At 37.6% G+C, this 16,228-nt stretch overlaps 1 protein-coding gene across 1 annotated transcript in view; it reads right to left on the bottom strand.

Moving 5' to 3' along the window:
* Positions 1 to 2,807: 2,807 nt before the first annotated feature.
* LOC106904663 (1-phosphatidylinositol 4,5-bisphosphate phosphodiesterase beta-1-like) overlaps positions 2,808 to 16,228 on the bottom strand; it is a 50,171-nt gene continuing 36,750 nt past the window's right edge. The window contains exons 16-32 of the mRNA XM_088001364.1: positions 13,923 to 14,019; positions 13,606 to 13,690; positions 13,115 to 13,239; positions 12,009 to 12,163; positions 11,271 to 11,438; positions 11,092 to 11,191; positions 9,518 to 9,622; positions 8,091 to 8,203; positions 7,842 to 7,992; positions 7,684 to 7,737; positions 6,432 to 6,609; positions 6,114 to 6,246; positions 5,929 to 6,005; positions 4,253 to 4,342; positions 4,105 to 4,162; positions 3,904 to 3,990; positions 2,808 to 3,016 (exon numbers count right to left, since the gene is read on the bottom strand). Of these exons, the coding sequence (XP_087857490.1) occupies positions 2,864 to 3,016; positions 3,904 to 3,990; positions 4,105 to 4,162; positions 4,253 to 4,342; positions 5,929 to 6,005; positions 6,114 to 6,246; positions 6,432 to 6,609; positions 7,684 to 7,737; positions 7,842 to 7,992; positions 8,091 to 8,203; positions 9,518 to 9,622; positions 11,092 to 11,191; positions 11,271 to 11,438; positions 12,009 to 12,163; positions 13,115 to 13,239; positions 13,606 to 13,690; positions 13,923 to 14,019 (1,929 nt within the window). The 3' untranslated portion in view covers positions 2,808 to 2,863. The remainder of the gene's footprint in view (positions 3,017 to 3,903; positions 3,991 to 4,104; positions 4,163 to 4,252; positions 4,343 to 5,928; positions 6,006 to 6,113; positions 6,247 to 6,431; positions 6,610 to 7,683; positions 7,738 to 7,841; positions 7,993 to 8,090; positions 8,204 to 9,517; positions 9,623 to 11,091; positions 11,192 to 11,270; positions 11,439 to 12,008; positions 12,164 to 13,114; positions 13,240 to 13,605; positions 13,691 to 13,922; positions 14,020 to 16,228) is intronic.

Genomic DNA, 16,228 nt, shown 5'->3' on the forward strand with positions numbered 1-16,228 from the left:
GCTGGCGGTCTTCTTCAGCGGGAAGAGACACAGAGCTTAGTATGACTCAATCGCACCTCCTACAGGAAGAAACAGCAATTGCAACAGGCTAAGGCAAGAAAAATATTCACCGGGATTTAAAAATGTGTTATTCTTAGTACAATGCCTTGCAAAAGTATTTTCACTTTTGACCCTTTACATAAAAAAAATCGAGTTAAAACAGCAAATTTCAGTCAATTTCATTGTGAATTTATTTTAAAATCATTGTGAAGGAAAATAATAGCCTACATGCTAAGGGATTTTCCCCCTTAAAAATAACAAAAAATAACAATTGATTATGTTTTTATAACATAATAAAGCAACAATATTTTTATTATATTTAATTGAAAAAATAGATTTTTAAAATTAATATTGATTTAATTTTTAAAAATTAATATTTTCTAGAACATCTTTTGCTCTATAAATTTTGTGTACATCAAAAGATGTACACGTTCCATTAAAAAGTGACTCTTTTATGGAATGTAATAAAATTATAGACATAACTTCCAGCAAATTAAATGATTTAATTTAGAAATAAACAATTTCGTTGAGTGACTTTAATGCAAATATTTTTGAGTGAAAATGATCTAGAAAGCTCAATACCTAAATTAGTTGGTTCCAGAAAGCAAGAAAAACTAAAGTTGTCCTCGAGAAATCAGCTTCCACAAACGATCTTAATTTATTGTTTTTCTAAACAATAAAATAAAATAAAAAAGTAATTGTATTTTTTGATGAAACTATAAGTTTTAAAACTGTTGAAAGACAAAACATACTGTAGAAGCTACATGTTACAGACACCCAGTTTCCCTTTTTGGAGTACATATCCAATTATGCAACTGAAACCGCATTTGCTGTTTTTGAACATTAGAGGGCGGCACAGACACTTCTAGACATTGGTCAAATCTCCGTCGTATTATGGCGCGTTCATTTCTGCTCAGCAGTCAAAATTTCCCTTTTCCAAGTTGCTAAAATAATATTAAAATAAGATGGGCTATAAATTTGGGATTAGCGATCTGGTTTTGGAACCATCTTCTGGCCAGTTGGCTTGGGGCCAAAAGTATCTTTTTAATTATTTTTAATATTTCAGATTTTAGTAAACATCCACTCAGCATGATGATGGTGAAAACATTCCACATACACCTCACGAGTCCAATATTGTGAGCTTAAGCAGCAAAAAGTAACAAATCAGTCATTTTTAGATCAAACATTTTATTATTTCTGTTTAAATAGCACTCAATAAAACCAAGAAATAATTCCAGAGGTGGAGGAACTCAGGACAAGGAAGCATGCTCAGTGGAACCAAAGCAGAGCTGAGATGGAGCATTTCTCAAGAGGATCAACAGATCTGTTGAAAATATCTTGTGTTCCACACAGACTGGCTTTAGATTTCTAAACTCAAAACAAAAGGAAACCTGGAAAATGACGTTATTCCGAATAATCACTGTACAAAGAGGAACAGGCTGGATTTGGCACACAGTTTTACAACAAAGAAGAAGTCGAGCTGTTTCATGGTGGTTCTTCTTAATCAAGTATCATGAAATAACATTTAATAAGTACACATATCACCAGACTGTTGAGTCTGGAGAGGTTTCACATTAAAGAAAAAAAATATCATGCAGTTGCAAAGAAACAAACATCTGACCTGCTGATTGTTGAGTAGCAGGAGCTCTGAGGGAGTAAAACATGGCATATTCTGAATTTCATTGATTTAATAGTCATTTTACAAAACATATCTGAAAACTCCCAATAAGTTTTGGTACCAGGATGAAGTGGTTTTTCAGCTGTATATATGTCAGTGTATTTTGTAAACCTGCAATGGAAACACTTTTGTCAGATCAGCAGAGTCATGTTATCAACAGCTTGATGTTACTACCGGCAGAAACCAGGAAGAAGAAGATGACAGGAAGTAGCAGGATGATCGTGGCGGTGTGTTATTTTAATGACTTATCGCATGAACAGATTTCTTTATGTGTGATTTTAATTGCGTTTCTTATGTAGTGAAGACACCACAATTGCAAAATTGTCTTTTTTCAACATTATCAGATTAATAAAGTTTTTTGCATATTTGTAAGTGGAAACTAGATACTTCCTGTTTTTATGCCTTTTGGGGTTAAAATCATTCATACTCTGTATAGGATATGAATTTATGGCACTAAAAGATGGCAGTATATAATCCATATTCTGTAAACATACGTTCTGGTTCCGGTAAGTTTTCTATGCGTGCATTTAGTGGTGATGAGTAACGTCAGGTTCTCTCAGGCATAGGCAAGAAAACCTGCCTAATTTTTTGCTTATATTTTAAAAACTGTCCTTATAAACTGTTGGGAAACGAACCAATCAGAATGGTTGTGTGAATCTTGGCTTCAGCTTGTGCCAAAAATAAAAATTTACTAAGATTGTGGACAGAGAAAATCATTGTAAAGAGTAAGTGGTAATGAAAGTCATAGCAGTTCTATAAGCAAGATGCATGAGATAGATAGATAGATAGATAGATAGATAGATAGATAGATAGATAGATAGATAGATAGATAGATAGATAGATAGATAGATAGATAGATAGATAGATAGATAGATAGATAGATAGATAGATAGATAGATAGATAGATAGATATCATGCAGTAAGTTGTCAGAATGTTAGAACATAAGACCAAATGACATTTGATTAAATGCTGAAGTACATCACAGTTCATGCTTCTAATAATTTAAAAAAACCATCAGATTGTTTTTTCCATTAAAAAGAGAATTAACAGTCTTTATAAATATTTACTTCCTCAGTGAAGTGCCTCAGTTTCCTACAGTTTCATTTCCTGTATCACTCCTCTGCATCCTCCTATATTTTTCCTGATCAGTCCTCCTCTGAAAGAGCTTCATGGGGAGTCGACGGCCGGGACTTGCTGTGACCTCTACCCTCCAACTTCCTGTCCTGCAGGAAGTCTCGGATCTCGCCAGGCAGACGCTGGAACTTTTCCTGGAACTCAGCCTCCACTGCCGCCTGCAGCTGGAGAACCGTTTGCAATTATAAGAGATTGGAAACTAAAGATCTAACATTGTCCCCTGCAGGGAGGTCATATTACTCAAATGTTTGGCCGATATAAAGTCTTGTACGTCACTGGAATGTCTTCCTATGGACCCTTCGCAACTACGTCACCTAATTCAGGTTGAGGTGCCATGACGGAAGTGCTTTCCCAAGCTGTTTTTGCCAGTACAGCCATGGCTTCTACTTGTAAAAGTTTAGCTAAGTAGATGCTAATCTATTTTTCCCCCTTACATGTTAGGTTACATGATGGTGAGGCATTTTCTCCTGGGTTACTAATGATTCGATGTGTATCATCTCCATTACTCAATATTTGATTGCCTCTTACTAACCTTGCTAACTTATGAAGTGCATGGATGCTCTGCTAATTTCTGTGAAAACACAGAGGGTTGCCAGTCTTTCCAATTAACGGCTGCCATCACCATCTTTCTTCCTTGTTAAAAGGTTTGTGATAAAATGAAAAGTTTGGTTTGCTTCCTTGTGTGTTTGTGCAGCTAATGACTCAACATCCTATGACCCATTTCACAGCTTAATCAACTAAATAAAAGCAATATTAGGTGACCCAATGTCTGTTTACTGTCAACCTTTAAAGGATTTAATGCGCATTGATAGTTTTGACTTCCGTCGTGGCAGAGTGGGCCGCTTTCAGAACAATGTGACGTCACATGCAAAGGGCCAATTGTACCTCGCAACGGGATTTTTACCCCTTGTACTTTTTGTCACATTAGAACCACAAATCTAAATCTATTTTATGGGGATGTTATCACTTCCAATGCCAGACCTGTCAATTACCTTGGCTGTCTGATCAGGTTCCAGACGTGGCAGTACTACCATCTGTAGATGTAACTTACCTTTGGTTTCTGATCTTGGATCTCCTGCAGGAGGTCATTGTGCTGCTCCACCAGCTGATCCTGACGCTTAGTTTGAGTTTCCTCAAGCTGAGGACAACAAAATGTTTGTTTCTTTTGCCAGCACATCATCCCAATCTTGTTCAGTGTCTAAGAAGTTCAGCAATAAATTACTGGAAGGTAGGTTCCTCTACCACTGCTCACCCGCTTGATGTTTTGCACAACCTCGTTGACGTAGGACTTGTTGATCTCGATCTTCTCCCTGAAAGAAAGACAAGTTGACCATAGCCAGTTTGTTAGGTTAGCATGGTTAGCTAGCAGTATGGTTCAGGGCACTGTGTAGAGGACGTACTCCTCAGCCAGATGTTTCTCTTTGGTCTTGGCCTGGTTGATCTTCTCGGTTCTCCGTCGGTCCATCTGCCTCTTCAGCTCCTTCTTCTCCCTGCAGCAGCATGAAGAAACATTTGAGCTGCAGGGTTGCTAGTTGCCAGTCTGAATGAGCACCACATATTTCAGATTTAGGTTGGTATGTTGAAAACCGTGTATCACTTTGCTACATACACACCACTTTGTCTGTTTGTGGAATCATAAAATTCCTCTTTCATACATTGAGGTGTGTTGCGAAAACATGGCAAAATGTGGAAAAATGAAATGGGTTTGTTTTGAAAGGCCCCTGTGATGTAGAAATACATTTATATACTAAAAGATAGCTTACCAAAACAAAGGACTGTTACTGGAGTAATGACAATTTAGAAAAATAAAAGGTAAAAAGGACAAGTGAACATGTTTAATATATAAATTAATCAATTTATGTCACAAAAAACAAACTCTGTCTCATGTTAAAAGACAGCGAGTGTGTTGAAGGTTTTTTAAAGGCTTTTCAGAGTGAATATTTCTAAGAACTCTGGATGTGTACATGGTAAATACAGACTTTAGAGAGATTATGGTGTTGGAGCTCATTTTAATTGATATCTGCATTGAGCATGGTCTGAAAGTCCCAATATTTTCATTTTGACAATTATTCTTCACCTGTTCATAGCAAAGTTCAGCTTATTTTGCATCAGGTAATTAAAATCTGGAAAAACTGTGATAAGAATCAAATGTAAAGTGGAAGCCTGTTCTTAGTGGATTCCTTCTCAGAACTAATTCACCTTGAATTTTATAAAAGTGGTTCACTTTAACACCATCGCCCTGTTCTGGCGCTGTGTGGGTATTGCAGGTTATTTTGTGGAAATAGGACATTTCCACATTAGACATGGGAATGTGTGTTTCAAAAAGAGGAAAAGTAGGTTTACACGGTTCCTGTAGATTTTTTTTTATGTCAAACTTCCAGAGTTTTCCAGGCACATTCCCAAAGCGTTCAGTCCCAGTTAGCAGAAATCAAAACGTTCAGGATGAATTTATGACATATATTTGTTCTGTGGCCAGGCTGAAGCATAAATGGAAAAGAAACAGAGAATGAGAGTAAGGAAGGAAAAAAGAGGGAAGAAAAGAAAAATAAAAGGAATCACGGACAGAAGGGAGGAATAATGAAGGAGGAAAGGAAGGAGGAAAGAACAAAGTAAGAAAAGAAAAATGAATAAATGCATAAATGAAGACAAGAATAGGAAGGAAAAAAGGAAGGAAGAGTGGAAGTGAGGAAGAAAAAAAGAAGGAATAAATGATGGAAGGAAGGAATGATGTGTGGAAGGGAGGAAGAATTGAAAAAAGGAAGGAAGGATGGAGGGAGGAAAGAAAACAAAAAAGGAAGGAAAGAAAGACGAAAGGACAGAAGGAAGACAACAAAGAAGGAAGGAAAAAAGGAAAAAAGGAGGAAAGAAGAAAGAAAAGAACCCTTTCTAGTCCAGTCCTTCCCAGTCTGGACTAGGACTAGGACAGACCTAGTCCTAGTCCTAATCCTAGTCCATTCCAGTTCTAAAGCAAAACATTTAGATTGGAAGGGGAAGATCTGTTAATATCGCAGACAGCATCATTAAAGAGATGAACATGTACATCTTTTGATTTTATGGACGGTTTGGCTCTGCTTACTTGTCACAGATGTCTTTGAGCTTCTTCATGTGGGAGTTGTGGCTCTCCTCAGCCAGACTGGTGAGCCGCTCTGTAAGCTGAAGGAAACAGATCCTCATCCCTTCACTCTCATCATAGAAAAAAACCATGCTGAGTCATTGTTACAAGTGGAGTCAACCTGAGGCACAGATGATGTCAGACCTTACCATCTTGATGTGCTCCCTCTGCAGATACTTCTGGCTGTAGTACTGCTCCTGCCTCAGAGCCAGCAGCTGCTGCTGCTGCTCATCCCTGAGCTGCTGCAGACGCTCGTCTCTCTGACTCTCCGGACATGAAGCCCTGGCAAATGCACAAAGCATTATCACCTTCCCCTAAAACTCACAAAACATTCACCAAAGTTTGTTCATAACTTGACAGAATACTTTTGCAATGTACTACACATCTTAAAATGCCACATTTATGCAGCACCTTACCTTACGTGGCAGAGATTAACTGTGTTGTATTGTTATTCTGGCTTTGTTCACCTGCTCTTGCTGCACTGCCTGGCCGTCTTCTTGTACTTGTTGCTGAAGTCTCGGAGGAGCTCTGAGGTCTTCTTCTGGTGCCTCCTCACCAGCTCCTTCAGCTCCTTGAACTGACGCCGCTGCTCCTTCTGGTAGACCTTGGACTGCTGCAGGGCATCCAAGGTGCATGCTGGGATATCTGTCAGTACGTCATCAGATTCATAGTTCTCATCAAAAAACATGAAATTGTAAGAAGATTGAATTTGGGTTAACAGACAATTTTACAATCACAGCAACCAAACAGAGACAAACAAAAACTTCATTCACATATGAACATTACTTGATATAGTTAAGCAGAAACATTTTGTTTTTGCTATTACCTTAATTACTGTGCTAAAAAGTATATTTCCTTTTCATTTGGAAACCAGATTAAATTAAAGAAACAGTTTTCAAATGATGATTCTATTTTGTGTGGTGAGCAATTTCTGGTAATAAGCTAACTTCTTAACCTGCAATTTGTTTTGTTTGGCCTTTTTGCTAATTTTGAAAATGTTTAGCACACTTTGCTTCTCCTACATTTTCCAGAAAAATTCTAAATGTTAATTTATTTGGCAATTTTGTAAACTTTCATTTGAATAAAGTTCAACATCTGTGTTGAAGTTTTACCATTTTGACTGTTAGGAATTGTTCAACTAGTCAGATGTTTATTTTCATGCTCTTATTTTGTAGCAGTAGCTCCATTTCCTCTCCACTCATAATGTGGGTGCAGCGATTGATGTTTATTCTGTACCCACAATGCAGTTCTACAGTAAACAGTTTAAAATCTACTGATGTCCTGATTGTTTTCTGACTAAAACTCTACTGTGGTCAATTAGGGAAAAACAGTAACAGAGTTACCAATACTCAAAAATGTAAAACTAATGTTTTATTTATTTATTTTTTAAAATTTGGTTAAATCAGGGTCTGAAATGCAGATTTTATTTAGATCTTTCAGCCTGCTTCAAGGTGTCAGACAGCTTCTATTTAAGTGATTTCTTTCCTATTTGAGTAAACATTCCTCAATTGTGTGAATAACTTCTTTTTTGCCTAATAAATAAAATAATCAATTAAAAACTGCCTTTTGTATTTACTGAGATTACTTTATTAATCTAAGTATTTGTTGATTTTTAATATTTAACAAGCAAAAACAATACAAATCTATGACTTTTTACAGCACTGTAAAGCAGTTATTGATCCATTGATTTATATATTTTATATATGAAGAAAACCTCACCTATTAAAACACTTAAAACTAGATCTTCAGTCTTTGCTGCTGGTTTGGCTGCTTCTAAATTTCAAAAATGAAAGAGTAAAGTGAAAAGAGCAAGACAATTAAATCTATTGTTACATTTATTGATACTAAAACCATAGTTGTGATGTTTTTTTTCCTACCAGTTGTAGCTGCTTGCTGATGGGCTGCGGAGGCTTTAGGTGTCGTAGCAACGGGGGTGTGACCCGTTGGACCTGAGGTGGGACTGAGTCCGTTTTCCAGCGGAGTCGGTTTCAGGTCGTTCTTCCGCTCTGCTCCCGTGTCCATCTCATCCTGTAAATCAGGAAAAAATGGTTGTCACCAAATTACATAAAAAAATCTAGGTAAATAGATAAATAAACAACAATAGATGGAATAAGAAGAAGCGGTACCTCGATCTGCGCCTCCTCCTCACCGTCCTCCAGGGTCAGAGCTGCCAGCTGCTTGGCTCTCTGCTCCAGGAGGTTAACATACCGGATCGGGTTGGACAGAGCCTCGATCACATCTGGAGGGAAAATGAGGACACAAACGATCACAGCTGGATGTCAGAGATGATGAAGATGATGAACTAGAACTTCTACAGCCATAACCCTGGATCATTAATTCTTCTCAAGGCAAAACTTGAACATGTTTTGAGGATTATTTATTTGAATTGTAGTTATCACGAGTCTGTGCAAACCTTTTCATTATCTTTAAAACATTTTGAAAAAACAAAAGCGACCCAAAAATAATCTGAGATTTTACAGCATGTGTATTGTCCTGAGATCTGGAATGTTCTAAGAAACCTTCTTCCAGCAGAATGAATAAGTACACTGACAATTACGGGTTGCCATCTGTAAAGTTACACAGTCAAAAGTTAACAGCAATAATATGGGTTACTTAGCCTGTCATAAAAGATAAAGTGAAGATTCATTTTTCAAAGTCATATATTCATTCATTACAAAATGTCACAGTTTCCAACCAATTATTTAATTAGCAACTGTGTAACTTTACAAGCTGCACGCCATATGCAATCAAATTATCCTTCTATTAAAAAAATGTCCAGCAGGTGGCTCTAACGAGCTGTGAAGCCCACAAGTTCCCAGGAAACTACAACAAATCTGTTTAGCTGGCATTACGATGTGATGTTCCAAAAATGGCAGTATGACTGATGATTTATGAAAAAAAAAAAAATTACTGGAGAGGTTTGTGCAAAAATGAATGTTTCCAAATTAGTCTGTGAAGAGAAGACCTTGTTGGAGCAATAAGCTCTATACAGCTAAAGGCTGTGCAATCCTATTAGCAGTTGATCACACATAGAATCATTTGTTTGTGATAAACAAGCAGTGACACAGTTTTTTTTTCATCTATTGTTAGCAATGATTGCATCCATGGGAAAGTCTGTAATCATCAATGCTTCACATAAAAATGGCCTAAAGTAAAAATAAATAAATAAATAAATAAATAAAACAAACTGGTGCTAAGAATGTTCCATCTCATTGTGCGGTGAATTCAGAATTCATTAAGTCCAAGGATATCCAGCAAGCTCCAGGACTAGCGCAGCATTAGCCCATCACAGGGATCAGAGCATGTCTCACACATGAGAATGGTGAACTTTTGAACCTGCTGCCAGGATTTCTTCCACATCCTAACCAGTCAAAGAACTCTCTCACTAAGCAGGTGGATAAAAAGAATCAATAACATTTGGATCGACTTAAAGTTCCAATAATAAAGGATCACCATAAGTCAGGACTAGAGAGTCAGACAGGATTAAAGAAGTTAATTAATACATTTTACTTGCAATACCTTTCCAAAGATTACATTTCTGAGGAGTTTTTACCTGCAAATGTATCTGGGACATAGTCTTTGACTTCAATGTAGACAAACACAGCAGGCAAAATCAGAGACTGGTTTTTCTCATTCCTCAAGCCGATGTAGCGATAGCCTGCAGAGGAAACATGGACCAAATTATTCACCACATTGTTGACCCACTTATATGTCTCAGCTCATCAAGCTAACTTTGACATCAAAGATTACCTAAAATGCTGTTTTCTAATGGCGATTTCATTATTAAGCGAAAAAAGTTATCCAACAAACCAGGGCCATTGGGAAAAAATTATTTGCTTTAACCATCCACAATTTTTTGAAAGGTCATTTGAATTTCTCTAGCACTCCCAGACCAGTAGAGTCACGAAATCACTTAAGTAGGATATGTCTGACAGAAGTACAGTGGACACTGGCATATTCACGGTTCAGGATTCGCTGATATTTCTGTGGAATGTGACAACTAAAACCCACATATTTGTGGATTTTTTCGTAGAGCATATATAAAATGCATCAAAGCAAATGCAGCTTGGGAAGCTAAAATACACAATTGTAAAACAGCCAATCCAGAAGCACTATTTATTTTCCTTGGTGCTAATTGGGTGTAGCCCAAATAGAGAAGACAATGGATGTTAGCTTGTGCTGAAGTGCTAAGATGGTTTTCCATATTACATGAAGGTATATTTGTTGTTTGAACTATTAAAATAGACAGTTAATGCGATTTTAGAGGAGGTCAAAAGTATTTAGTATTAGTATTTAGCTACTGGTGGGAGTCTGTGGTTGACGAAAAAGAACACAATGGTCCATCTCATATTTACCAAAAGTGGATCATTTTGGAAGGTATTCAGCGTGTCACACATAGCGTGTCAGAAAAAGATGATCTTCATTCCAACAGTCAAGGATTGTAGTTGTAGTTTGCAGGTCTAGTGCTGCTTTGCTGCTTACAATGATTGACAAAACCCTGAAATCTGCTCTCTAGAAAAAATCCTGATGAAGAATACTCATCCATCAGTTCCTTAATTTAAGCTAAAGCACACTTGTGTTATGCAGGAGAACAATAATCCAAAGCACACCTCTCTCTGAATAACTCAAAAACAGATCATAAAAAACAATAAACGGTTTTATTTATCTTGTCTTTGTGTGATCATGTAATTTGTTTAATGATCTGAAAAATGTGTACAAAAAGGGAGAGTGGCCCAACTTCACTCAGGTACATTCAGAATATTAGGAAAGAAAAATAGGTTACATAACATAAAACCTGGCAGGGTAATATATTTGCTGCTGCATCTGCTAAGACCGAGTCAAGCAACACTTATTTAATGAAAGCAGCCTAGTTTCTCTAAAGCCTCAATGTGATTCTGAACAGAGTGAGAGCCAAGATGATTATTTTAGCAAGACTGTCAGTGTCTGAATAATATGCCAAGACTATCTGTGAGTTTACAGACAGCAAAAGGAAAAAAAAAGTATTGAAATGAACAATGCTGCAGCTCAGAGCTCTTATCAGTTGTTTCCTTTTGTATTTTTCGATGCCATAACCAGCATTAGTAGATGAGTTTAGATCTGAATCAGATTAACTGTGACTATACAGACCTGGTCTGATGGCAGACACTGGAATAATCCGATGGCCGATGAACTTTCCTCCTTCCTCAAACGCAGCAATTCTCAAAGAGGCCAGAGTCGGAAGGATAACCTGCACAAAAGTAGGAGTCATCTGTCTGAAAGCGGCATTTGATTCAACTAGGCCGTTTGTTCCTCTAGGTGTCCCTCACCTTCTTGAAGATGATGGGCTCTTCGTCCCACACTGGATTGACAGCGTTGTTGTTCTGGGAGGTTTTAGTCTTCAGAGCTTTCCTCCTAGTGTCTGCGGGGAGTCCGAACATCTCCACCTCCACATAAACACCCACCCTCCGTTCAGTCAGAAACTGGCCTGAGATGACCTGCGATATGTAATAGTGGTTTTAAGAGCAGTTTTAAATGGATTTGTGCTTTTATGTATTTAACCTTTATTTCACCAGGAAAATTCCATTGAGATTAAAAATCTCTTTTGCAAGAGAATCCTGGCCAAGACTGGAGATATAGAGATATATCTATCCACATAGAGGCTGCAGAACATTCACAGCAAAAACCAGAAAAGTTAACACCATCATAAAGTAACAAATTAAGACTCCTCATCTACAGACAAATATTCCTCCTCATAATCAGATAGAACAGTCTACCCTCATGTTGTTATTATTTTATTCTGGAATGAAAGGCAACGCCTCCCGTGACGGCTGCAGACTCAGGCACCTCTCTACCCACGTCTGCTGCTGTTCTTTTTTTCTTTTTTTTTGGTCCTTTGGTGTTCTTTAGATGGGCTGTACTGAAACAAATTTTGTTGTGGTTTTGCACAATGAAAATAAAGGCTGACTCTGATTCTAAGAACATATTTAGGGACAACAGCACCTTTAAGTGAACATACTGGATGTCATCATTATGAGCAGTTACAGTATGAGAAGGAGTTTATGTACCTTCACAGAGAGAGTATTAGCTACAATGCCGTCCACTGTGTTTTCTGTGAAAGGGTCAAAGTGTTTGTCATGACGCCTCATGAACTCTGGTTTCAGTCGGTAGCCACTGCGGCCGTTGTACTCAAACATGAAGAGGTTCAGCTGCATGGACAGATCTGGAACATAAAACTCATTTTTGTTAGCAATATCACAAGATTTCAAGTTACTCTTCCTTATTTCAGTAGGAGTTACTCTTGGACTAAAATGTCTTTTAAATAAAGCCCTTTAGTGCAGTCTGGGTAATGCTGTGCAGGTTATTTATTGGTAATAAAATATAGCAGTTCACAGAAAACTGTGGACTGAGACCTGAGCTACACTTGTCTGTTAGTCTCAAACAGCTGCCACTGGTTCATTTAAATATTCTTGATCTACACCATGTAAGTCATGGTTCTCTGACTGATGTACGGTTACTGTTAGTATTACTTCTGTTAAAACTAAGGAGAGATTTTGGCACTATAATTCTCAGGGTGAAAACACACAAATTAACTTTGATTTAAACCTGTTGAGAGAGAAGAACATAAAAAAGAGATACTCTCTATTATAAATTAAAGGTGATGGCAGGAACTCAGGAACATGTGCTAGATGCTACCAATCTATATGCTACTGATGTATTTACCACTGAAGACTGAATTTGGACCTAACCTGGCTCAAGCTTGGTTTAATCCAGTCTGATCTGACTTCATTTCTTCTAGTAAGCTTTGAGTTCAAGCAAAATTTACTTATACAGTCAGTCACCTGCATTTAAATGATAACATACATAAATTCAGAATAAAAGAGGGCCAATGACTAATCCCTGGGATAAAGTACAATTCAACTGTGGTCCTAAGGATGTTACGAACAAAATCAATGCTAAAGATTTTGTTTGGGACACAATTAGCAAAATAAATTTAAAGTAGAATCCATAATTCCGACCCAAGATGATAAAAGAAGCACAATGTTGATGTGATCAATGGTGGCACTCAAGTCTAAAGGGGATTAAAATTGAAATGCCTTCTTGTTCCTGTTGGTTATGAGTTAAAATTCACCTTTGTTGTTTAGCCTTTTCTATTGTATTATTTCATTTTTACCAATAGTTTGGTAGTTGAGAGCCACAAGTTGGCATCCAGCGTTCCAGAACAGCTGAGGCATAAAGTTTGACGAGTCCACTCTGGTTCCTTTTGGGTAAATACGACTCAACTGGGATTTATTATATCTTGTCGACACGACATTAAGGAAAACAACCAGAGAATAATTCTCTGGTATAGAGAAATCATGCATGAAATTGTCTTCGGGATATAGATACAAAAAATTACTTAAGGGCTTTGATTTATTTTTCAGAAGTAGATGTTAGTAATTATAAATGTTGAAATGAACTTATAACCTTTGAAGTTCCTCCTCTGCAAGCTGACATAAATACCCAAGCTCAAATAAAAAAAGAATGCTAAAGTTCCTCAGTGACTCATACAGATTTCTGACATTTGAAGTAAAAAAAGAAGCATTGAAAGAGGAAGAGGGAAAACAAAGTAAAGAACTGGTTGCCATGGCGTTCCGCAACTGCGGTATTGGTTGCTAAGGATACTCCACGAACTCCACTGGTGACTTTGTGAGGTGCTCCAAAGCTTTGGTCTCCACAAAAGACGACATGTGGTAACAGCGGGCTGCCTCTAGACACAGAAAAACACAGGAAGCAGCTCATTTCTTGGGCAATTATTTTGGTTACATCACTTCCCTCCTTCAGACATCGGTTTTAGGGAAAATGCCTCAGATGGTCTTACATCCTGATCCTGTCATTTAATAAAAAAGAATATTGAGGCAAAACATGTAGCTGAGTTAGAGACACAAAGATCCAACATTCAAACTGTGTTGCAGCAGATTCTGCATCTCTTGCTCTCTTACTCTTTGATGCTTCAAAGGAGTTGAACTTGGTCGGCTGGACGTAGTTTACCAGAGTTGACATCTCCTCCGTAGCAACAGCCTCTCGCTCTGCAGAGCCCTGAGACGAAGGCCAATAATCACAAGGTTAAACACTGAAATACGATCAAACATTCCTTAAAAACACATCTTCACAGCCAAATAATCATGCACAAAGTTGGTTTTGAGAGAGTATGCTGCTCAACAACAGAGATGCAGAACAAATGCACGGGTTTGCTGTTGCACAGTAAAACAACAGCTGTTTCTTTTTGTTGTTTTTTTGTAGTGGACATATGAGAACAACCAAAAACAAACATCAAATGAGCACACAGCTGGATTGAGATGCAATTCAAGCCTAATAAAGAAACACGCCTTATCTTACTCTTTGTCAGAAAGTTAAGCTAAGAACCGGAGGTGTCATCCAGAACATGTTACTGTGGGATATAATTTCTGCTTCATGGATATTGAGCTGTTAGCATGTCATCATGACAGTCATGAGGCAGTCTTCAGATTGAAGATATTTAATTTCCTTTTGGGATAAATAAAGTATCTCTGAGATGAATTCAAATATATTCAGTCTAATTGTGCTTTATGCTCATGGTTGTTCATTATGCTTTTGATTTTATGAAGTGTCGTTCTTTGCACAAGTTTCAGCTTTCTTTCTTAGTTTGTTTCTTTATAGATTTTTTTTTACTCACTGGCTCTGATGCTGCGACCCTCATAGATGTCTACAGATGAGACTGGACTCTCCATAACTGAAAATCTACAACGTCATTCTGTAAATACTGTAAAACCTAAACTCCCTTAACTAAGGCAGTCTGCTCTGTCTCTTCTTGTAGACAGAATCACTGATGCTTCTCCAAAGCAGTCTGTTAACCAGGAAAACACAAATGTTCTTTAAATTCTTCCCCCATCATGGAAATAGTCTTTGACACGTTCCTTCTTCTCCTAAAATCCACAATCATGTTCTCTGTGGGAAATGACAATTATTTCAAATTCAACAGTAATTGCTACTTTCAATAACTACTGCAGTCTCCAGATTCTTCATCCCCCTGGAAAGAAGTGCACACATTAGGAAATCACATAGTCTGAAGCAGACTTGATGGAACCAGTTAGGGGTTCATCGAATGCATGAGGCGTGTTTAAGATGTAACACCTAAAAACCTGGAGTGTTGATGGTTTAATAGTAAGTGAAGAAAATCAGCTCCCAACTGCAGTTGAAGCAGGAAGTTTACATACACAGGGTTTCCCTCAGTGCATTATAAGCTTGGCAAGCCACCAGGCTTTACTTGCCCCCAAGTCTTCTTTGTTTTTATTTAAATAGGTTATACACCAGTAACCCTGGACCGAATGTGTCTTTGCTACACTGCGCTACGCTGTACACTTTACCAGCAGAGCGTAATTGTTCCTGAAAGACGGGTTTATGGTTGATGCATTGAACAGGGTGCTTGTACCATCCCAGCTGTTTGGGGAAATACTGAAACAACTTCTATAAAGATCAGCCAGGAATTCAAAGCTCAGGTGATTTATCTTCCAAATGGACTATGACCCTAAGCATACAACCACAGTGGCTACAAAGTGGCTTAAGGAAAACAAAGTCAATGTCGTGGCCATCTCAAAACCTTGACCTCAGTCCTATAGAAAGTTTGTAGGCAGATCTAAAAAGACGTGTGTGAGTGAAGTGGAGAACAAACTTGACTCAGTTCCACCAGTTCTGTCAGGAGGAATAGACCAGAACTCCAAAAACCTACTAAGTAGCTTGAGAAAGGAAATTCAAAAGGTTTGACCCAAGTCATAAAATGCTATGGTGTCAGTGAGGAAGCTTGGGGGTCATTGAATGTCCAAACAGGCCGATGGTTCCAAGCACATAAAGCCCAGCAAAGCATGGCTTCTGAAGAGGTCCTATACTGAAGTGACAATTGTTGTCATTGTTAACTTGAACTCGATCACAAATCTCAACAAGCTCAACTAAGACCTGGGGATGAATGCCATCATGAGGCTGAACCATTTAATGACATCAGTCATTAGAAATGGCATTTGTGTTTTTTTAAATGGCAAAACATTTGTATTATTAGTTGAGTTCAGCTTTTTAAATTGATCTTGTTTTACATGATTTGTTCTAAATAGTTGTTGTGTATGTATATATTGTAAAAAACGTAACGTGACGTGCAGATTAAGCAATATCTGTGTTTCCATTGACCATAGAATTGGGCAATTTGACATTTAAAAAATAAATTCATTGTATGGAATCACGCCAATTTAAAAAAAAACTCTTTTTTGATAAAAAGTTC

This window comes from Poecilia mexicana, unplaced genomic scaffold, assembly GCF_051168715.1.
Source record: "Poecilia mexicana isolate PSO_F unplaced genomic scaffold, ASM5116871v1 scaffold_20, whole genome shotgun sequence".
In the NCBI taxonomy this organism is placed as follows: domain Eukaryota; kingdom Metazoa; phylum Chordata; class Actinopteri; order Cyprinodontiformes; family Poeciliidae; genus Poecilia; species Poecilia mexicana.